General features: G+C 40.2%; 1 protein-coding gene across 2 annotated transcripts in view; it reads left to right on the top strand.

Moving 5' to 3' along the window:
* CHST15 (carbohydrate sulfotransferase 15) overlaps window positions 1-24,095 on the top strand; it is a 47,558-nt gene that overhangs the window by 13,660 nt on the left and 9,803 nt on the right. For both annotated transcript variants that reach the window (XM_032695356.1, XM_032695358.1), the window contains exons 2-4: window positions 13,978-15,042; window positions 15,783-16,122; window positions 20,313-20,459. In XM_032695356.1, coding sequence (XP_032551247.1) covers window positions 14,500-15,042; window positions 15,783-16,122; window positions 20,313-20,459 — 1,030 coding nt within the window. In that variant the 5' untranslated portion in view covers window positions 13,978-14,499. The remainder of the gene's footprint in view (window positions 1-13,977; window positions 15,043-15,782; window positions 16,123-20,312; window positions 20,460-24,095) is intronic.

The raw sequence follows: 24,095 nt of genomic DNA, 5'->3' as shown, positions 1-24,095 counted from the left end.
ACAGCTGATTTCTCTACAGTTATCTGCTCATAATATACATATTTTATTTATCATTGTTTTATAGTGGCTATGTGTCACTCTTGAGAAATGTGCATTGCTTTCCTAGAATGCTTGTGTAGTCACTTATTTGATAGGGCTTTAGGAGCTTTCCTTAGTGATATTATTTATATTATATAGAAGTGTTTTGAAAGAATAAATGAGCTTGGAAGCCATCTCTTGCAGCCTAAGACACCCTAGGAAGATTTTATTTCAGCGTAGTCCCTGCATCAGACATGTATTAGGGAAATTCTAGTTTATATCACATTAAAACCACCCTCCAAATGCATCTGTATGCTCTTGATGCCATCTTAGTCTCCTGTGTGTCTGAGATCTTGGAATGCATTAACAGCCTAAACCAGATTATTACATTAATCTCATGAAATCAAAGATTCGTGTCTTTGACTCAAGGTAAACACTATTGGCAACAGAGAAATTTAACAGATGGAAATGCATTTCAAAACTTGGGAGGTATTTTGCTGGAGATGTTTTTTTGGTTAGACATGTTAATTCTGCTAAAGTTGGAGTGATAAGTCCTCACAAAGTATTTTGTGGGTTGTATTTTGGAGATGCTTCCAGTTCTCTGCAGAGTTTTATAATGTTAACACTTACTTCCACTTTTCTGCATTAGAAACTAAGTTTTTTGGGTTACCATTAACAGCCATACATCTGTTCTTGAAAATCTGCCTGCCAACTGCAGTTGATGGAATTGGTGTCACTTCAGATTTCTTCTGTGAATTGCTTCAGTAAATGGTTTATTTCAAGAAGTGGAACCTGAGCTCAGAACTGGGTCTGATTTCAGCTGCAATGTCCTGTAGTGACTCTGTGCCCTCCTCTCTTTGTCTGGAACCAAATATATCAACAAGCACTGCTGTTTAAAAATAAGACCTCATTTTGCCTCCCACTGTTCAGTTTTGAGTTGTGCCCTGCTACACAAGGATTTTTGATTGGAGTGAGAGGTTTCTGTTCCCCCTTTCTCCTTAGAATTGTGTTCTCTGGGCCATCTCAGGAGGTGCCTGGCCTCAGGCATCCCTGTGTAGCACCCAAGAAATGTTCAGGTAGGGATCAGTAGGGATCACCTACTGATTTTACCATCATGATTCACCATGTTGTGGAAATAGCATCAAGAGCTGTGATATTTTTGAGAGACTGGGGAAAGACTGTAACATGTCCTCTTTCCTCTAATAGTGGAAACCAGTAAATTAAGATATTTGAATTTCTTTGGAGTTTGCGATAGAAGGAATTAGGCACTTGTGCCACCTGGGACCTCCATCAAGACTGGGAATTTATATTTTTTTTTTTTTTGCAATTTCTCACAGCAAGACCCTAAAAAGTGAATTTTGACCCTGCTGCAGGTTAAGGAGAGGGAGAGTGGAAGGTTAGTTTGGGATAATCTCCCTACAACAGAAGTTAAATAATTAACATATCCATTGGAAAAAAAAAGTCTCTTGGAGCGCTTGCCTCGAATTGCCTCTGCCCACAAATAAAGACCATCTAGTTTGCTGGGCTAAATGTTGTCTTTATATTACAGAAAATGTTGCAGAAGAAGCAGGGTGTGAGGGAGTGCGTGCCAAATTTCTCTTGGTACATTCATCATTATGCAGAGTTGGGGTTTTGATTTTTTTATTTTGTTCCCCGCTGGTTTCTTTTCATGGAAATTCAGCAAAGAACGTTCTCAGATTTTTATCCTGCTTGTTTACAGTCTGCAGGCCAGCTTAAGTGCAACGTAAAGCATGAAAAGGTATTTGTGGTTGTGTTCTTTCCAAGTGGAAAACAAGTAAACTGAAGCCAAACACGGGTGAAACCTGCAGGAATACGGAGCCAAGTCAGGGCAGGGAACCACTCAGTGGCTGAGGAACAGATTTATCTTACTGCTGTTCTGGATGTTACAGTGTTTACTTACTGGGCTCCACACATAGCATAGATTTTTCCCCTTTTGTTGTTACTGTTTTAAACTGGGATCTTTGTGCAGCTGCAAGATTCCTGGGCTAGATTTTACCGTGTTATGGAAATAGTATCAAGAGCTGTGATATTTTTGAGAGGCTGGTGAAAGAGTGCAACACGTCTTCTTTCCTCTAAGAGTGGAAATCAGCAAATTAAGATACTTGAATTTCTTTGAAGTTTGTGATAGAAGTGTTGTTCTTTAGATGTGATGATCTAAAGATAGGAGAGGACAGTAATGAGTGTTTTAATCCAATATCAAATGGCACCAGGTTCCATATCAAGTGTGTGCTCTGCTAACAACATGTATCTTTATAGGCAACAAAATCCAGAGTATAAACTTGCAGAAATGTCTTCACAATGGTGGTATTTTATAAGCTGGTTAGTAAAAATGTCTTGCACTTTTGTGTGGTTAAAGAGCACACGCTACAGATGAGTGATGGAGCCAAGCCTTGGATGAAACACTTAGGAATAGTGGTAGGAGACTTTGGAAGTTAATGTTCTCAACTTCTGCAGAATAAACACTTTTCTCAGAAGCTGAAAGCAATATAATGATACTATGTCAGAAAGGTTTTGCTTAATTAGGTGTAGCCAGAAGTTACCTGCAAGAATTTTATCTGGTGATACTGTGTGACTCTTACAGAGATGACTAATTAGAGATTTCTTGACACTACTTAGCTCTTTTTTTGGGTTCTGCACTTCAGACTTTGAGTCTAATTCACTTTGCACAAATGTGTGGTTTCTTGGTTAATGGGCTGAGTTTTATCTGATGTGTCACTGCTTAAAGAATTAAAGTTGTTGAACATTTATAAAAGTTACTACTAAGCTTGGAACACAGTTGTTTTTTTAAAAGTACTGAAACAAAGCCCCAGTTTTGATTTGGCATCAATGAATAGTTTTAGTTGACTAATTTTTGTTTGAATTTACAAGAAACTTTAACGACAGACTCTAATGCTGAGTTTGTCTTTTCAGGATGCAGCTGTGTATGTTTCCTTTCACCCACTCAGCACTAGATGAAAGATGAAATGCTCTATTCATGAAAAAGCACTTCCATGGTACTTATGTACGGATGAGACACGTTTTTCCATCCATTTTAATGTATGTCTCATGGAGAAGGTACCATATATGAGTCATAAGGAAAAAAATTTCAGATGACTGTGTTAAGATAGTAAAGTTTGTGGAGAAAATTCGACTTGGAGGTGGAGGAAAATCCCTTCCCAGCCAGTAAAAATCAAAGGAGCAGCTGTTACGTTGCTCTAGAATTGTCACAACAATATTGTGTTTAAAGCAAAGTGAAGTATCACGTAGACTGATCCCCTTTCAGAAAAACTGCTTATTTATGAAGTGTGAAGGTGTATCAAATGAATTCTAGCAGATACCACTTGGTTGCATTTTTGCATGTAAACCATTTTACCACACCATGAGATAAACAGGCAGTGAAGGCATTACGTGATGCATATTCTATTTATTCCATACAATGTTATTCATCCCTCAAAAGCAGCCTCAAATTAGCAGCTGATCTCTCACAACCCACAAGATTTAGCAATTTATACTGCATCCCCCTTGCAAAGTGGCAGAAAGTATTAGAGATCAGATGGTGGAAAGAATTTGTTTCTCACTTTAAATCAACCTGAGGCAGCAGCTGCTAAAATCAAGTAAAATCAAATGTGTAAAAAGAACAAGATGGTAATCAGAGTAACATAACTGTGAATGCCCACTATTTTTGCAGCATGTCGAGGCTGAAAATGCTTGGCAGGACATTGGAAATACTCTGAGAACGTTTTTCTCCCACATGCTTGTTCTGGATCAGTAATCAATGCAAGAGACAAAGACCTGGGCTTAAAATAACTCTTCAGCACTGAAAAGATTCTTTCCTGCAAATCCAACTGTGCTACACCAGCCCTCCATCTCTTCCTTGAATAAGAGTCAGCTGGCACACTGAATGGGAAGGTTTATTTGTCTTTAGCACAAGGAGGCTTTGGTGTTCACCTCCCCAATCCTTGGAGGTGTGGATGGCACGTGCTTCAATCTGCAGCAGTAGCTTGAACCTCATGTTGTGGCTGACACAGAGAAGCTGGCTCTTCAGAGCAATCTCATAGAATCACAGAATAGTTTGGGCTGTAAGAGACCTTAGAGACCATCAAGTTTTACCCCCCTGCCACAGGCAGGGACACTTTCCACTATCCCAGGTTGCTCCAAGCACCATCCAACCTGGCCTTGAGCACTTCCAGGAATGGGGCAGCCACAACTTTTTCTCATGTTCAGGTAAGATGATGACAGTGAGCGTGTTACCCTCACCTAACTGAGCTTTGCATGAAGGCAAACCCACGTTTCTATTGAGCAAGTTGCTCCAGAAGAGCTGTTTGAGTAAATTGCAGCAATATCTTTCCAGAGACTCAAACAATGAGCAGGCCTGGGAGCCTGAAAATAAAGCAGGATGGACAGCTGAGAGAAAGAAACAGGCAACAAAAAAACCAGCTGGGTTTGGTACGTGAGCTCTGTCAATACCAGACCCATTCTTTGCCTCGGGAGTTTTCTGAAGATAAGTACTTTTTTATTTCTGATTAAAGCCTGACTGCAGGGTGGATGGGAGCTGTATTTAGAGATGATATTTTTTCCCACCTTCCTACCCCCAAACCTCCTCAATTTGTTTGATAAAAATAACTGGAGTGAAAGAGCTTCATAACAGATTCAGCCTTCATTCTTCCTGCTTCCCTATTGCATTCGTACATATAACAGGAATTTGCCTGACTTGTGGGATGATAGTGGATGTATTCCTTGAAAGAGCAGGTAGGTAAAAATTTCTATTATTGTAAACTATTGTGATACCCTGTGTTGGGAATGAAATTTCAACAGATGTTTGATCTTATTAAAAATGTAATAAAAACATCTGTGGCAAGACCAGCTTTATAAAACACCTACTTTCTGCACCTGAAGCTGTAGTTCAGGTGATCCCTGTACCTTCACAGGGAGCTCTTGGCTTATTTTCCTTTTTTCTATATAACAAAAGAAAGTATATAGGGCAAATTTATAATGAAGAACTCTCACTGAAATTAAATCACTGAATAAATTATTTAACCTTCTACATCTGTCTTTATCTTATTTTGGCATTAGTGTTTTTCTGGACACGTAAGAAAAAACAGTTAGGAAGGGGTAAAAATTAAAATAACTCCCATTAACTTCAGTATTTTATATCTATTCTGGCTCTCAGCGATTTGATCATTTTAATGAGTGGTTTTTGTTAACTAGATATGATTTCTGACTGTATTTTGAATATCAGAACTCTTTAATCTGGTTCCAAATTTCCTGGAGAGGAATCTGGAGAGCCCCACATGATGGATGCATTGGTTTACCACTGTTTCCATGGAATGACCTCAAGGACCATGTGGGATATACTGGGAGGTTGCTCACAGTCACCGTGAGGATTAAAAATAAAGATACTGAACTTTGACCATGCCTAATCATTTCTGAAACTGGGTTAAAGTGGCTTTTTATGAGAAGAAATGCACTGGAGTAATTTATGTAAAGACACAGGTTTGGGGTTTTTTTTACAGTGTGCAATTTTTTCATAGTCAAGATAAATCTGTCAGTGATTCTGTAGCAAGACACTCTGTGAGATGAATAGGAACTAAGTGAAGGGAAAAGATGAATTGCTGGAGATGTTGCACATCGTAGGCAGCAAGTTTTGATCAAGAGTAGAGAAGCCAGTGTGTACCACAGGCAAAATTCTGCTCTAAGCATCCTTACAAATGCATCAAAAGAGGACTTTGCTCCCTGTTTGTACAAGAAGAAAGATTTAAAACGTTGCTGGGAGCTCTGCCCTGACATAGGGGAGGGATTCGTGGAGCTTTGTGGTGGCACAGGTTGGGTGGCTGCTTAGTGGTGCTTTTTTTCTTCCAGGGTTTTTGGACCTTTGTTTCTAGAGAAGTGCTGGAGCACTGCTGATGCCCCAAATTCTGACACCTCCATATAAATTTTGAGTGGGAATAGCTTTTGGAAAATGACCTTGTGTGGATCTGAGGCGGGTGTTGCTGTGGTGGAGCTGTTGGGGAGATCTCATCCCTGCCTTACATGTGGAAGAACCAGTCTGTTATCTTCTAAACCTCTGTGCTAGTTTAGATCTAAATGGGAGGGTTTAGCTCAGAGTTTATCAGTAGGCCAGAGGTTGGCTGACTTTTATCCTATTTTATTTTCCTGCCTGCATTGTTTATTCTGCAAGCAACCCGAAAATAAATGATGAATCTGAATCTAGACTTATTTCAATCAGATAAAATAGAAAGCAAGAGTACGGAAATAATTATATACAATTAGTGGTATTTTTTTTCTGCTGAAAAATAATTTAAAAATGGGTAATACCAAGCTTTATTGTTTTCACATTTTCAAGGCAGATCAAACAACAATATCAAAACGTGTGGATGTGGCACGTCAGGAGTACAAGAAGCTGGACCTTGGTAATTTCCAGGAACCTGCACAAGACTTCAGGTGTAATAACAGGTTTCTGGGAGAGGCCATGACCCTGCTGTAGCTGATCCAGGACAAGGAGCTCCCCTTCCCACTCCCCCCTCTTTTTTCCTTGCTTCCAAGAATCTGTTTATTCAGGCAGTGTTTATGCCTTAATTGAGCGGTGATTCAATCTCAGTAACTATTTCCTGAGCATTGCAGCACAAATAATAAGAGTCATTCTTATGTGATTGAAACAACCACCCTGATGCTGATTTTAGGGGAGTTTGCTGAATTATTTTTTTTTTCTTCTGCACATGGAGCGTTTCGTTTGTTCCACTCTCGCATTTTCTTTGGGAGTATATTGATGAGGAAGGAGCAGATTGTGTTTGGATCAGATTTTGAGAAAGAAACCAGCTGGGTTATGGAAGAAGCCACAGTTGTTATTTAGGCGAGATTGCTGATTCAGTGGGGATTCAGGAGGTTTTCTTTGGCTTTAAGAAGCCCCAGAACTGGGTTCTTTAAAGATTATTTTATGTTTGGACAAAAGTGCAGCAGTTGTTCAACAGGTTGAATGTATAATTATGGGTTGTGACCACATATTCCCCCTTTGAGAATGTAGCTGTTTTCCAATTGATTGCCGCGAAAATGGTTGTATTGGGTTTATGTAATTTCTTGGGAGTTGCATTTATTGATGATTTTTTTAAAAATTAGGGGGGTTAAGTAAATAAAGGAACTTTACATAACTTCAGTCTGCAGGAGGTTGCTGAGCTTTGTAATGAGTCCTTGGCTTTTCTAAATCACTGCAATTGCATTTTGGGGTTTTTTTTTATTGTTTTGTTTGGGTTTTTTTTTCTCATATTTTTTTTGCCAGAAGTTTGCAGAGGTCAGTGATTCATGATCTTCATTTTATTGACATATCTTCTTTCTGGCAGCTTGCTGATTTCTCTGAGGTAAATAGATGTGAGTTCAAGCAAAGTTTATTTCAAAAAATGTTAACTTGAGGAGCCAAATGTGTCCAACAAGCAGGACAGAGAAAATCTACAATTATTTATCTCCTTTCCTTACATAATTTCCTTTTTTTTTTTTTTTTAATTTAGCTCAGGTTTTTTTACTTCTACTGTTTTTTTATTGTATTTAAATGGTACAACCTGCCCACTGGCAGGATGAACTTCCTCCCTCTGTACAAATACTTCATTACACTTGTACAAATACTTCGGGTTGTTCTGAACAGATGGTGTCTAAGAGCAAAAATCCTTGTGCTGCCTGCAGTCTGGTTCAATTCAAATAATTTCCAGTAAGCTTGATAGCTAAAAAGTGTCCATAATTGTAAAGTTTTGTGGGTTTTCTGTGTCCAGAGTCATAAACTTATAGCTAAAAAATTGCTGTTGTACAGGGACAAAGCTGGTCCCTGTTGCCGTGGGCAAGGTTGCAATGGGTGATGGAGGAATGGAAAATCAATTACATGGTTGTGCTGCACTGCTACTAAATATTTTGGGTTGGTTTTGTTGGTTTTTTTTTCCCTATGAAAATGTTATGAGGATTTTACTCTACCAGCCTCACTTTGCCCTTTCATGTTTCCATTCCTCTCGATGTGAGTCACGGAAAGTTTATCATTGTACGACTGTGGGCAGCATTTCACTTACAGACCTACAGCTTTTTGTGACTAATGACAGCCTTGTCTTCACAGGAGCTTTGGAGAGTGAAATATTTCCAAAGGGAAGTTTATTTCTGGAGTGTTCGTGGAGGGCGTGGGATCAGCTTTGCGCTGAGATTTCAGAAACCAGCAGCAGTGCAAACTGAGAACTTGAATGAAACAAACCTTCCTGATTTGGCAGGGAGGGCACTTTGGCAATAAGAATACTTCTCCAGATTAGTGGAAACAATTAGGAGACTATGGGTAAAACAACAAAGCTATTACTTGAAGAATGTCATTAGATATATTAAATTAGAAGCCGTGTGCTCCTTCAGAAATTACTGACCAGATGAGATCCAGCAGTATTCTCTTTTGCCTAATCTTTTGCTTGTTTGTTTTTTTGCTAAAGGTGTTTAGCCTTATTTGTATAGCATCTGTAGCTTTCAAATGAAAAAAAGAAGGAAGGCAAGGGTTACCTGCTGCAGAGGACAGGTTCCACGTGTCTGTATTGGGTGATGCTTCAGCTGAAGTGTCTTCTTGTGACGCAACTACTTCTGATATCGTGGATAAATAACAAACATCACAACTTAGATTTACAGGATCATTTGTGTTGGAAAAGCCCTCTCAGACCATGGAGTCCAACCATCTCCCCAGCACTGCCAAGGCCACCACTAACTCATGTCCCAAGTCCCATGACTTTTAAATCCTTCCAGGGATGGTAACTCCACTGCTTCCATGTTCCAGTGAAGAATTTTTCTCTAATATCCAATCTAAACCTTCCCTGTCACAACCTGAGGCCATTTTCTGTTGTCCTTTCACTTGTTACTGGGAGAAGAGACTGACCCCCACCTGCCTCCAACCTTTCAGGCAGCTGCAACAGAGCACGAACAGGAAGCACTCTTGTGTTTCCATATATTAATAGTTCTGGGGTTTTTTTACTTTTAGTGGGAAGTAATAAGATTCCTTGGGAAAAAGAGCCCATTTTCTCTCAGCTCTAATAAACACATTAACATGCAAATTCTTGAAGTGATGCCTGACTGGAGGGACAATAGGAAAAAGGACAGAAAGAAAATAGAAGGTGTGGTTTGTGAGATGTGGAGCCTGTTTGGGGGAACTGTAGCTGTGGGACATTGGCTGGGCTTCATCCCATCTCACCTGAGAGCTGAGGGATTATTTTCTGATTTGCCTTAGACATCCACATTTTAGGCTGTGACCTACCCAACACAACTGTCTCACCTGAGATCTTCAACTGGCACAGACACCTGTGCCCCTCCCTTCTGCCTCTGGCCAGAAATAAATAGGGAGTAAAAGAGTGTAAGAACAGGTATTCATAGATTTCTCTGATCCCCATCCCTTTCTAGCTTCTGGGAATTGAGGATAGCAACCATTGATACAGTTACACTCCATTAATTGTCTAATGTTTTTCAAATACATTCACAATTTTGGCCTCAGTGAGTTCCAGGTTTTAATTATACTGTGTGAAGAGGGGAAACAAAGTGCTGTAGCTCCATTGACATAAACCAGAGAAGCAGTCAAACCCCTAGCTGGGAAATGTGTTACTGGGGTACTTGAAGTGCGTTTATAATAGGTTAACAGCATGCCACCCTTTCATGTGGTAGTAGGAGAAGCTGAATATGATTAAAAGTAACAAGGCTAGTACAAAATTTAGCCTGAAGACTACTAGAAAAAAGTTCATTTTATCTTTGTTTTAAAGAATTATGACAGACAGGAAAACATATGAAATATTAAGGCTGGTGACCTGAAAAACAGATCATACACTTAGATATCCAGAAGATGTATATGCATGTAAAATCTGTTCCATCTGTTTTGTCTTATTCATAGTTGAGAGGAGAGTTGTAGTTGTATGACTGAGCATACGAAAGCAATTTCTTCTTATAGACTGTTGATTTCTTCCCCCGAGGGTTCGGACAGGAGGAAATGGCCTCAAGTTGCAACAGGGGAGTTTAGGTTGGATATTAAGGAAAACTTCTTCTCCAAAAGAGTTGTCCAGCCCTGGAGCAGCTGCCCAGGGCAGTGGTGGAGTCCCCACCCCTGGAGGGATTTAAACCCAAGTAGATGTGGCACTTGGGGCCATGGGTTAGTGGTGGCCTTGGCAATGCTGAGTTAACACTTGGACTCGATGGTCTGAAAGGACTTTTCCAGCCTCAGTGATTCCATGTTTCTGTGATTCCATAGCCAGTTTGATTGCAGTCTTCCCTTACAATCCTTTAAGAGAAAAGGGAGGAATTTTATTAAATGTTTATTTAATAGAATTTAAATAGAATTTGAAATATTTTTATATAGTCAACAAAACCATGTGAATGATGAAAAGTCTTGCATGTTTTATTTTAGGGGTATTTTCTCTTTTTACCTTATTTAGCTTCCCATCTGGGGATGAGTAGGGCATGCTGGATACTGCATTTTCAGAGGTTTGGTGTAAAGCTCCAGCAGGGAGCTCAGCCTTTTGCTCTTTGCTTTTGTGGTAGCTGCAAGTGTTACCTCCCAGCCTTTTCTCCTGCATCCTGAGCATCCAAGGGCTCCTCCTCTTACAGAATGAAGGAATTGCACAGGGAAACTAGCAAAGTAAAGGGCTCACATGTTTGTTATTAAGTTCTCTGCTGCATAGAAATATATTTGTTAGCTTGAGCCTCCTTCAGTTTGAAACAGTGATTCAGGTGCCCTGGGCTTCAGTGGGAATATATAGAAACCTAAGACAGCTATTCCTTTTTTCCCCTTTCCACTGTGTGTCATCTTGTATACCCACGTTTCCTACTTAGGATATTTCCCAAATATCCTTATTTTTCTGAGGAGGATTGCTTAGGGCCAAGGAGCTTGCAAAGGCTGATGCTGATTTCTGCTTCGTGGTTAGAGCTGACACACGTTAATGTACAGCAGACAAATGCCGTATAGACAAGGTCATAAATAATTCACTGTTCACCTCAACAAGAGGAAATTACATGCTACATTATTCAATATACAAAGACACTGCTGGTTGTGTAAAGAGAGTAATATTCTGCCAGCGAACAGACAGCAGTTTTGCAACTAAAATATAAAAAGGCACACATGGTTTATTGCCAGCTCAAGTCTCACAGCCTTCCTTCTGCTGCAATCCTTCTGCTCTCAGCAGTGAGATGTAAAAAAGGTGATGTGTGTTGGTGGCTGTGGTTATGACTGCTGGGAATGTTGAATGGAAGGAACAAACAAAAAAAAAAGATTCTATAAATGTCTTGATTTCATGGGGTGGATGAGGAGAATGAGGGCTGATCCTGCCCTTCTGGCAAGCTTCCTGGCAAAGAGGAAGGAGTGGCAGTAGGGAATTTTATCCTGACTTTTATGTGTTTATTTCATTTTTATTTTTTTTTTTATTACATGAACATGACAGTGGAAGATCATGTAAAATGGTACATTGGCAACTAGCAGTTATTAAAAAAAATGAGCTCAATGTCTCTATTCTATTAGCTGAGTAATCTGTCATATTGCCCTGTAATGGGTCATCAAACTGATCATCTAATTAGGCAGGCTGTTGTAGTGTGTATACATGAGTTATGGTTGTGATTAAGATCTCAGTTTTACTGTAGCCTAAACATATTTCTCTTTTCTTCCTTTGTATCAGCTTCCTGATAAACCATTTAGTTCAGCTGTCAAATATGTGGTTAACATGGTTTTTCCTTGAGTCTGTAACATTTGTAGCAGATTTTCATGAGAAGTGTCTGCATCTGGGAAGGGTTCAATGAATTCCAGTCCATTTTATTAACACAAATGGACACAAGAAAGGACAGAGATTGTTATGTGGTTTTTATAAGATCCTGTGCTCTGTATTTATTAATGCATCTCTGATTGCTCTTTTAAAAAATTTGAGAGTTAATACCAAATACACAAACCTAGATAATAGAAAAAAAAATAGATTCTATAAGACTCAGATAAATCCATTCAATCAGTACCACTGAGCAGGTTTCAGATCCCTGTTAGAAGAGGAATGGAAAATAAACTGTATTTTTTTCTTTATTCTACGTAGACAGTGCATAGTAACTGTGGTCCCTCTGAAAACAAAACTGTAGTAACAGAGTAACATAATCTCTCTGAAAATAAACACCTAAGGAGCCAGAGAGCAGAGATCTGGGAGAGTATTGAGATACTCACTGGGGGTCAGAGTGAAGGAGTTCAGGGTAAAAGGATTAGGAAAAGAAGCATAAAAACAAATGTGTAGCACATGATTAATTTAATTGAAAAGATGCTATAGGGTACCTTGTGGTTACCAGATCTTTTACGGGTACTGCTGTAACCTGTAGTCACTTCTTCGTGGATCTTTTTTAAGAGGGGTTTGTTTTCTACCTCCCTTTTCCTACCTTTTGTGATGAAGGGTCTCATCTCCATCCTCTCCTTTTTTGCAGGTTTTCTTTTTTAGAAGTATTTCTGGTTTTGTTTCCTCTGTTGCCTCTGTGGGTGATGCCTGAATCTACCCTGACACTACTTCTGCCGCCTTTGAAAATTTTTACTCGGGTGTCTCATTGCTGCCTGAAATATTTACTTGTAAAGAGGAAACCTTTCACTTCTTGTCAGGACATCCCTTTCTTGTCCTCCTCCTCTCCAGTCATCAGGACCATTGATTGTGTTTGGACAACCATCAAGGTCTTTCTTTTGAACATTCATTGGGGGGATATTTTATGTATAAGAAAGCACAAACTTTCCAGGTTTGATATTACAATGAATCTGATTTAGTCTCTCTAGTCATTCAGATTTCTATCAAAATCTTCACAGTTCTGTTCCTTTGGAGAAGTGTTTAAGATTAGTTTCTTGGAGAAGTCTTTCACTGATTTCTTTCCCTTTGTAAATGTAGTCAGGAATGATTATGCCACGACTTCTGTCTGTCTCATCTGACTTAGAGAATTAACTCATTAAGGACATGAACTTTTTTTTTTTTTTTTTTTGTTAGGAAACTATTTTGCAAATACTTTTGTTCAATATTTATCTAATTATTCTTGAGTCCCTGAGACACAGCCTACTTGCTCTGATTGCAGAAAGCCTCTAACATGTGTCAGTGTTACGTGGGAGAAACATCAAGAATACAAATAATTTTTACAAAAACACTTTGTCTCATAACAAAAACACAGCTAGAGGAAGATGATTAATCTGAAGTGACTACCTGATTTGATCAGGATAATTTTGTAGGAATGAAACAGGAATTATTATCTAGAGTTGTAGCAATGTTTCTTAAGCATTAAAAATAGGTGTTGATAGAGCTAAAGGAAAAATAGTCAAGTTGTGGGACTCATAAAAGTAATGAAAATACTTCTCTGATTGAGCATGTTGTAGCGGTAATAAGAGGACCCATCATTTGCTCCAGAAACCTGAGATCCCGTCATTAGCCTTTCCTTGTGTCTGGTTTTTACTCACTTCAATTTTCTGAATGTTTTACTCATGGCTATTGCGTTTTTTGCTTGGCTTTTTATCTCATATATTTGATAGGAGACTGTTATCTTATCCCTGCCTTGTTCTCTTAAATAGGATCCTGCCTGACTTCAGGACAGTTAATTTAAGGTCCCCACGTAGAGACAGAGTGTAATTATTTAAACCTGTGTTGCTGGACACTGTCCAAAAATGCTCCCATATTTCAGGAGCAGATTAAGATCTGTTAGATAGGTTAGTGAGCAGATGTGGGAAGTCGTGTAGTTTTACCTGTGGCAGCAACCAGTCCTTGATGTGAGCAGATGGGTGATTGAAAAGCAGGGGCAGCTCACTGTGAACCTGGAGCCAAATGTTTCCTGGGATTAATATCATGAATGCTGTAATTAATACACTTGTCAAACAGAAGACATCTTTCCAATAGAATTGTGAAGTTACTTGTGCTTTGCTATGGCTTTGGATGAAGGGGAATGTAGATATTATGTCTGTGTATATCTATATATCTCTTTTTGTTTCCTTAGGTTGTACAGTGCAAACCTTTGAAACCATCTCTGGGAAGATGAAGCTTCCAGTAGCAGTAGTCTGGTTTGGAACCTTCTTATTTTAAGAAAACCTGGAAATTTCTACCCATATTTGCCTATTCCAACAGAAATCAGAGGACAATGAGTTATTTTTGTTTTTTGCATATTTTCACACTGTGTAACAATTTTTCTTCCTTCTCATTTTGTTCCATGGGAAAAACTTGAGCCAGTTTTGCAGCTGATTCTTACTTCGCCACATTCCTCTTACTGAGCCAAATTTTTGGAAACTACATCCAGAGTACATCTATTTTTATGTCTTGGTTGTTGTTTTTTTTTTTTCTCTTTATGTGACACATGTCACTTTTTATTCTGGTTTGAACCTGTCCTTTTGCGTTGCTGAGTAGCTGCAGAATCAGTCAAGGAATTAAACAATTTCAGACTTACAGAAGATGACTCACACGCTTCAGAAACATTCTTATGGCTGTGCTTGGCTCATTAATATAGGAGTTTAATGGTAGTAATATGAGGTATTGTATTAATTGTTGCATACATTTATTACCAAATGACTTGCACAGGCAGTGTTTCAGATGCCGTGGGCCTGATCACAATAACCAGAAGTGTCCTGTTTGCAAAGGGGAAAACAAGATCCCTTTGTACACCGACAGCAGGCAGATGAAGTGGCTCGCAGTTTTGGAAGTAAGGACTGACCACTGTGAGAGCTGGAATGGATTTTTCTGCTTGAGGAAGGGGAAGCTATGCAGCCTGATGTTTGGGTTGATTGTAATGACTCTGGTGATGGTATCCTACATACTGACTGGAGCCAAGCATGGCCTGCTGTTAATACCTTCTCCCTTCCATTATGGAGCTTTTGCAAGCAATCCAAGCTTAATGGACAATGAAAGCCTTAGTGACATGAAAGACCATTACCAGCCTTCAAAAATGAATATTTCATATGTAAAGGATTACTCAAGCATTAAATTAATTATTGACACCATTACTTCAAAGATAGAGTTTATCACGAGGCAGCGCCCCGATTTAGGAGAACTGAGGAAACAAGAGCCACATGTAAGTATGAAGCCTTTCTTAAACTGCTTTATATTTCCTTATTTCGGGACTTTTGGATCAATCTTTTACCTACATATCAAAAAGTGCAACTGCTTACATGTTCATATAGTGATTAACACCATCTAGAGTCTCCTGATTTACACCATCTGTAAAGCTGACACTGTAGATCATGTCCTTCTGAGTCACGGGCAGAATGGATGTGTCATGTAAGTGGTCTTGATACTTGAAGCAAAAAATCAGGCAGTATTCCCATAGCTGTACATCCTCATTGAATTTTTACCTTGTCTTATGCAAAACCATTGTGACTTAGATTTACCTGTCACCTTAAATGATAAATGAGAAAAGAGGCTTTCTAATAACTGCTTACCAGTGTTCCTTCCTGCAAATCTGGTCATTGCACACCTTGTATTGCAGAGCTAAAACTGGAAGGTAATTTGATCTGAGTATTACATGTTTGAGTTTAAAATTCACTTCCTGGGGCTGGAGAGGAGTTGGAGGATTATTGAGGCCCTTTCTGGCCTTAAAATAAAAGGATTTCTAAATACTTCTCTCTCAGTCCAACAGTTTGTACAGGATTTGGTTCTGGTGTCATCAGAAGCAATAGGTGGGGTCAGCTTCGTATTTAAAAAAATAAGAGTTAAAAATATCCACATAGTGTTTCTATTCTTACTATGCTAAGCAAGAAAATAACTGTTGACTGTTTGCTGCCTTGACTGAAATTGTTGTTCTTTATGTTGCAGATGTTTTCAGTAATTCCTAACAAATTCCTTCCAAATAGCAAGAACCCTTGTTGGTATGAAGAGTACAGAGGGAACACAACCACAGACCCTTATGCAACAAACTCTTATGCACTGTATTCAAAGCGCTTTCGAATCGTCTTCGATTACCTCAGGAAGGTATTTTGGAACCACTTGTACCATTACAAGGGCAAACACTACCGCCTGCGCTGCCTGCCCCATTTCTACATCATTGGCCAGCCCAAGTGTGGCACCACGGACCTGTACGACCGGCTCAGGCTGCACCCCGAGGTCCGGTTCTCAGCAAGCAAAGAGCCCCACTGGTGGACAAGAAAACGCTTTGGTGAGTGAACATGTCCTCTGGTATCCAGGCAAGTTGCGTCTCCTAAACTTTCGTACACGTTCGGGATGAAGTGTATAGGTTTGCTCCTTCTTGGCTTGCCCAGAAACCACTGGAGTTGATAGTTTTGAGAAATCCGGGTGGCGGATGCTCGGGACATTTCAGCTTAAATTTTGGGTTAAACCTTTCAAGACCAGGCGCTTTTCATTTGGTTTGTTTGCAGCGGTTTTGGAGATCCAGGGAAAAAAAATCCACAAGATATTCGTGAACCCTGTGAATTTGTAAAGGCAAGAAGAGGAGCTACGAGGTTGTGATGGGGGAGTTGGAGAATAGCAGCCATCGTTTCGTATTGCAAAATTCTGTAAAGGTTTTCTCACATGAATAAATGATGGGCCAGTATTTAAAATGTGGGTGGGTTCAGTCCTTATGGTTCAATAAACACAGCTGTGATAGGAGCTTCATTAGTGTCGCAGCTCCAGTCGACACTGAGCAGTCGAGATGCTCTGCATGAGAAATCTCTCTCACACCAAGGAACCTGCACATATTTTTGATGTTCTTTTCCTGGGTGACATCAATATTTCATGAGGTCACCCTCTGTCTCTGAAGGAAGATTTGAGTAGTTGAGGTTATGGCCAGCTGAGCAAAATGCATCCACCCCTCATGATTGCACCTTCAAGGCTGTCTCGGGGCAGTGGGGTTGAGCACGTTGTTTCATCTGTCTGAAGTGTTTATCTCCTTCTACTTCTCTCTTCTCAGGATGCCAAGGAAGGTCAATGTTGTGGTTAGAGACTAGATGAGCCACAGAAGAGCCATTTTCAATTCCTTCCTGCTGTGTGCTTAGTGGCTCCCTCTAAATGTGGATGAGTATTCCACCCAGGCACTGGATTTTCCCACTGAGTCTAATTGCTCAGTGCTGGCATGCCCTCACTTTGTATGACTTTGGTATCAAAGATCACAGGCTTTTCAGTGATTTTACTGTTTCTAAGAGGAAGATAATGGTTATTTTAGGGACATCTTTGTTTCTGTTTTTCATTTGCTGTTGCTTCATGGCAGACACCGCCTTGGGAACAAGGACAAACTTAATGCTGTGGGGGAGATCACTTGATGAGGACTTCAATCACTACTTTCCTTTAGAGCTTTTTTAAGTTTCCTTGCAATGGCAAAATATCTCTTCTAATGAACTGCTGTGTCTAAAGGCAAGGAAGGTCGCTTTCTGAGGCATTGGGACACCTGCAGTGCTGCTTCTCTTCTTTGTTTTGGGGTCATACCTTAAATTCTTTATTTCTCCTGCATGTGGTCTTGTCATTGCCATCTTTCTTTCCCATGTCCTGGATCCCAGAAGAACCTTTGAGCTCCTGCAGACAGGGGTTTTTTCCTTGCTGCTTGGTGAGGAGAATTTCCCAGCCACAGAGAGGGGATTTCATGATTTTGTTGTGTTCGTAGATTTTCTATTTTTTCCCTTTGCCAATGCCATAAGAGAGTTGCTAAAATAAGTATTTTAAACATTTTCTCTAAATACTTTCTGTAAACTAAGATTTAAAGCAATGTGATGAAAATACAGTTTTGCTTTTGAGATAATTTGGACCAGTTTAAGAGACACTGGAGGTACACATGTGAACTGAGGAGTGAAACCAAGTCAAACAAGAGAAGCATCATGGGGCTCCTTGAAGAGCCACGAAAGGGACTCGTTCATCACAGTCAGCAGCTGACTGAAGACAAAACATGGAATCATAAAATGGTTTGGGCTGGAAGGGACCTTAAAAACCATTTCATTCCACTCCCTGCCATGGGCAGGGACACCTTCCACTAGCCCAGGTTGCTCCAAGCCCCGTCCAACCTGACCTGGGACACTTCCAGGGATGGGGCAGCCACAGCTTCTCTGGGCAACCTGTGCCAGGGCCTCAGCACCCTCACAGGGAAGGATTTCTTCCCAATATCCCATCTAACCCTGCACTCTGTCAGTGTGAAGCCATTCCCCCTTGCCCTTGCCTAGAGTCCCTCTCCAGCTGTCTTGGAGCCCCTTTAGGCACTGGAAGAGGCTCTAAGATCTCCCTGAAAACTTCTGTTCTCCAGGCTCAGCTGTCCCCACCTGGATCCAGAGCAGAGGGGCTCCAGCCCTCAGAGCATCTCTGTGGCCTCCTCTGGACTCCCTCCAACAGGTCCAGATCCTCCTTACATTGAGGCCCCAGAGCCGAACACAAATGATAAGAATTAGATCCTGCTCTGAAGGTGGAAAGTCAGAGCAGTGAAGAAAGGCCATTTTAGGCTTGGACACTTTCTAGTTGAGGATGCTGTGCTGTTGAGTCTGGGCTTGTGGATGCAGACACTGTTAGCAAAACCAGCTGAGGGAGATTTTGTGTTCCATGAGAGTGCTGGCAGGAAAAGCTGAACCAAACTGATATGTTAAGCTAAAATGTTTTATCCTAAGTAGTTCTCTCCACTTACATTAACATCAACATAAATGCTTGGAATGAATGTTGGAGGAGGTAGCACATCCAACCTCACTAAAGCAAGACTGGGTTCACTGAAGCTCAGAACTTGACCTACCAAACAGGCAGAAGAATGCAACAAACCAGGCTGGAGTGCACATAATTTGAGAACAAGGGTGAATTCCTATCTCTGTGCTGGCATTCACAAACCCTCCACTTGCACAGCCTTGTGGTCAGCCACTGGGAACAAAGTGCTGATCCTTGAAGAGAACATTCTTTGCATAATTAAATTTTTTGAAGTTGTTTTGTAAAGCTTGAGAATGAGGAAAGATTGCAGAGCTTGTGATCTCATGGGAGAGGGATCTGTAGAGATGACCTTCTGATCATCTCAAGCTCTCTGCCACTGAAAATGAAAGTTTAAGTTTGCTCCTGGTGGCTCAGTCCTTTCATTCTGCCTCAAAAGTACATTACCTAATGGTTGTTATTTAAAAATAAAGGAAAAAAACTCAACCAAAACAGAGAATATGACAAATACACTAACAAGTGAAACTGAGACAGCTGCCTTTGTGAACCAGTGAGTGGATATGACTCCTATGCTCCTGGCTATTAATTTAGTTTGGTTTCTAACACTTACTCTGGACAAGAAAGTCTCTTTGTTCAATGGCATCCTCTGATTCAGTGGAGTTTTATGAGACTGACTAATTTCAGCTGAAGTTTTACAGGCCTCCAGGGAGGCCCCGTTTCGCAAATCACCACTTTCCCCTTCTGTTGGGGTGGTTGATGCTCCACAGGACTTTGTCCCAGCTTGACTGTTCCTCTTTCTTGGCTCCTTGCCATTGTTTCTATTCCCAGGAGTGGGGTGGCAACAAACCAAGGCTGTCTGTAGCACCACGCTTGCACTTTTTTTTTTACCCTCGAAACAAGTCAAAATACACTGTTGAACTTTCTCCTACCCTCATTAAATCACGCTTTCCTAAAGGGGAAATCAGAGGGAATGGACAAAAGAACTCCCTTGCTGAGTTTTCCTCTCACATAATTGATAATTATTGGCCTTGTGGAAACAAGAAAGGGAGAGCTGAGAAGTCCTGTGTGGGGAGCACGTACAGCAAGTGGAGAAGTGAGACTAGATTTGGAAACAGGAGTGGAAAGAAGAGTATAAAAATCACAGATGTGGCTGAAGATGTTGAGAAATGTGGAGAGAATGTGATACTGAACACACCCTGAAGTGTAGAGAAGGAGAGGATAAAAATAAGACACTACCATGGAGTTTTATTTTCATACCTGTGAAAGAAAAAAACATGAATGATTTCCCAGTGTGTGTTTATTTGCATATTTGGCATCAGCGCCTGTTCTCATTCTCAAAACAGTAAATCTAGTGGGAGTTCCAATATTACTTCAATTTATATTGGTGCAAAGGAAAGTAGGATCTTATCTTTCATATTCATTCCAAAAGCTAAATTTAGAAGAAAATAAATGCAAGCTATTCATGCAGGAACTATAAAGCAGAACACTTAAAATACTTCCTATCACTGTGAATTTATGGTGTAATCACAGAGTATCTCGAATCTCAGCTACTTCATTATTGGCACTTTTGTCTGAGGGTTGCACTTCATCGCTGTAATTTTGTGCTGATGTTGGCTGGCTCAGGGCCAGCCACATCCATGAATCCATCTTGGCTTGCACCAGTGGTTAATCTTGCCCTGCTGTTGTTATTATTGTTGTTTTTAATTCTCTTTTTTTTTTTTTTTTTTTGCTTTTTTTCAGGAATCATCCGTCTGAGGGATGGATTTCACGACCGCTACCCGGTGGAAGATTACCTTGATCTGTTTGACCTGGCAGCGCATCAGATTCAGAGCGTGCTGCAGAGCGAGGCAGTGAGGGAACGTGGCAAGATGAACAACATCATCATTGGTAGGGCAAACACAGCCTCTGAAATGCAGCTCTGTGCCTCCACTTTGGCAGAGTTCAGAGCTGAGGCGTGAGAGGGCTGTTCTCCCACATGTCAGTGGTTCTCAGCACAGAGCCCCTGACTTTGGCTTTCTCTTGTCTTCTCCTGGAGGGTGGTTACTTGCTTAGTTAAGGTTGTGATTATTTTTAGAAAACGCCAGAGTAATTACCCGATATCTGATGAACATCAGCATTTAATTAATGTGGTCTTTTTTTTCTTAAGAGTGAGAATGACCTTGGTCACTCCTTCAAACACAGTTTTCATTTTGTTTTCATAGAATCATTTTGGTTGGAAAAGCCCTCTGAGGTTATCGAGTCCACCCATTAACCCAGCACTGCCAAGGCCACCACTGAACCATGTCCCCAAGTGCCTTAAATACAGCTATAAGGCATTTGCCTATAGTGATGGGCTTCCTGTCCAATTGCTGTAGTAATGTGCCTCGATAACACACTAACTGTGGTATTATGACACACAGTGGGTGCTGCTGAAATCCTGTATCTGATCCGATAGCTCCAAGTGGCTCTTTTTAAGCTCCAACATAAGATATTGATATAATATTAATGGATACTAAAATTAAATTACTTAATTACCATTACAAATGGTCTAGAAGTGCTGTTGTATTGTACCTTGTGGAAGCCCGTGGTTAGCACCAGGCTCTAGGGAAGGATCCCTGGACTGCCTTCCATGACACACAGTGGTCAATCCACTGGGCTCATCCACCATTGTCTCTGGGATATTAGTTTACAGTGCCCATGAGGAACTTCAGAAATTTCTAAACTCTGCTTTTGTTGCTTGCTAAACCCAGAAAACTTGATGGGATGAGAGTTTTACCAGTCTTACTCTGTCACTTCAACATTCCGAGGGAGACCAGACACGTTCCATGAAAATATTAGTTGGGCAAGTGGCAGCTCCCTGTTGATAAAAGACTTTTCAATAGGCTTGAAGTCAGTATTCTACAGAAGATAAGAGACAAGATTTTTGCTGCCTGCCCTCAGAACTATTGGGGTTTTCGTCTAGTTATAACCAATTAAGTTTAACCTATTGCTTCCTTGATGAGGTGGTGATGGTGGCTTGTTTAAACCAGAGACTTGGCTGCAGTCCCATTTGCTCAGTACTTCCCCAGCCTCCTTTTAAGTTGATCATTCCCTTTATTACATAGTCAACATTGAGCAACGTTTGCAAAATGGGGTCTTAAGAAATGTTGCCATCAAGGACATCTGCTCATTTTCCTCCTACTTACAATATCTCCAGTCCTTTCATGGGTGAAGTGCTTATACTAATTAAATTCACTAATCTAATTGGCAACGTACATCTTTGATTACTTACCTCCTGTTGCAGCTTTTTCTAGAGTTCACTTTGTGTTTCTCTTTGCCGTGGTCTCATTTCTGGTTTCATTAAGGTTCTGTTCGCTTTTCTTATTAAGTTTACAGGAAAAGTCCTGAATGATTATACTCATTAAGGCAGCCTTTTATGACCTTGGTAAAAAAAACAAACAAACAAAGCCAGCTGGCCTAAAATGGATCTGTATGAATATCAGTTTTGCTTAGAATCTTCCTTTTCTTATTTCAGATGGCTACAAAGAAATCGAATTAAGACTGTAAGCATTTCAGTAGTTCATCATGTTACATTATTTTGAAAAGTTAAGCTTCTTTGGATATTACACATAGTGGGTAATAATTGCATTTTCCAAAATAAAACCCCAACATCTGCTTAGAGATGAAGCAGAGAGGACAGGGCCGATCCAGCCTGAGGCATTCAGAGCAAGACTTGTTTATTTGGGATCATTAATATGATAAATTCAGAGGAATGACTTGTGAAAACACAGTATGACGTTAATCCATTAATGACTGAATAAGGAGGTTATACGTACTTTCTTTAGGCAATTTAATGAGCAATTATTTAGGCAATTCTTTAAGTCCATAAAAAAAATAAAAAATGTTGGTTGCACTGGAGTAATTCAACATAGTTAATTGTTGGTGATTACTTTATCTCATGTTTAGTATGGCCTGTTCTGTTTACAGATATTAAGTCTGTATTATAAACCAGAAAGGAACACTGTCAGATTGTCAGGAATGTTTTTTTTTTGGCTGTTTCAGAAAATTAAAATTATAAGAGTCAGCAGAGACCAGAATGATTTAGGTTTTTTTAATATATATATTTTTCCCCCCTTCATTTAATTCTTGACAGTCATCTTGTGGGAAGATTTGCTCTCTTGAGCCCGGGCTGTCCTGGGCTGATGCATTAGAGGAACACCTTGAGTCCCTGTTAATGCTTGAGCATGATGTGGTTGTGTGCCTGTGACCTTGGGTTGGACTTGATAATCTTGGAGGTCTTTTCCAACCTTAATGATTCCATGGTCTGGAGATGTGCTGCCTGCAGATTTGTGGTGGTGGCAGCTGATCCAGCTGACACCATTTCTGTGCAGTGTGGGCTGTGATGTTAAGAGAATCTGCCCCTTTATGTGTAAATGCATTGGGGTTTTTTTAGTTCACACCCCGCATGTGTAAGCAGGTGTTCTTAGGTTTGGAAACTCTGCATGAGCTAATTGGGATAAATCCAGTAGAACATCAAACGTGATCAGAGAACACGGCAGAGAAATATGAAGGAAGATCTGAAAATCTATTTGGAGAGAAATAGGTGGCTTGCTGAGATCAGAGCCTTTAATTACTTTGGAATGATTTAGGCAAACACCTGTGATAGAGCAGTCTAAGTCCAGCCAATTCTGTCACAGAGATGCAGCAGGGACTTTCCAAGGTCGCTCTGATCCCTGGAGTGCACTATCCTGTAAATCCCTGCCTGCAAGTGCTCGTGCCCGTTTGTATTTTGCCATCTCCTGACAGCTCAGAAGGAGCTGCCTGATGTTTTTGTGGCACAGCTGTCTCAGCCCTGGCCTATATTTAATCTTTTGTGTTTCTGTCTCACCCAGCGTGGGAGCTGGGCTAATTGAGTTTTAATTGACAAGGCAAAGCCCACTGATGATTAGGCAGTGCTTTGGCTAATTAATTTAGAATGGAAAAGCAGAGCTGTTGTGGACACCCAGGTTTAGCCAATGGACCTGATCACCTCCTTCTGAAAAGAGGCAAAATGAACATGACAGAAGATTAATGTGTTTTCTAACAACTCCCAGACTTTATTAATGAATCACATTATGTTAAGCTGAAGTTTGGAGCCAGTACCTTTCTCATGTTGTGTTTTGGCCATCTTTTAAAGTCTCTATTGGACTTTCCCAGCAGAGGAAAGAAGAAAAAGGAAAATCATGTGCAAGTCTATAAGCCTACAACATTGTTATTTTTTCACCTCATTCCTTTTGATTTGAAAAAGCTCATTAATGAGAATTAGCTCTCCTTAGACTGTCAGGGAATGGAAGTTTCCAAAAAGATTCTGTATATTTTTTATTAAAGAGTAATGTGCCACATAAATGCCAGTATTACTTAAAAAGACAGGAAAGATTATAAAATTCAAAACACCCTATCAGATCATTTATTTAGCAGCTGAAGCATCATATATCTCATTCTGGCAGAAATGTTACTGACTGGGTTTCTCCCTGCAGCATTGCATCCAGAATGAGATTCTTCAGACACCAAGGATATCACAATCCA

Source organism: Chiroxiphia lanceolata, chromosome 8 (genome assembly GCF_009829145.1).
Source record: "Chiroxiphia lanceolata isolate bChiLan1 chromosome 8, bChiLan1.pri, whole genome shotgun sequence".
NCBI classification, from domain to species: Eukaryota; Metazoa; Chordata; class Aves; order Passeriformes; family Pipridae; genus Chiroxiphia; species Chiroxiphia lanceolata.
The sequence above is the reverse complement of the archived record's forward strand: the minus strand, read 5'-3'. Positions and strand labels throughout refer to the sequence as shown.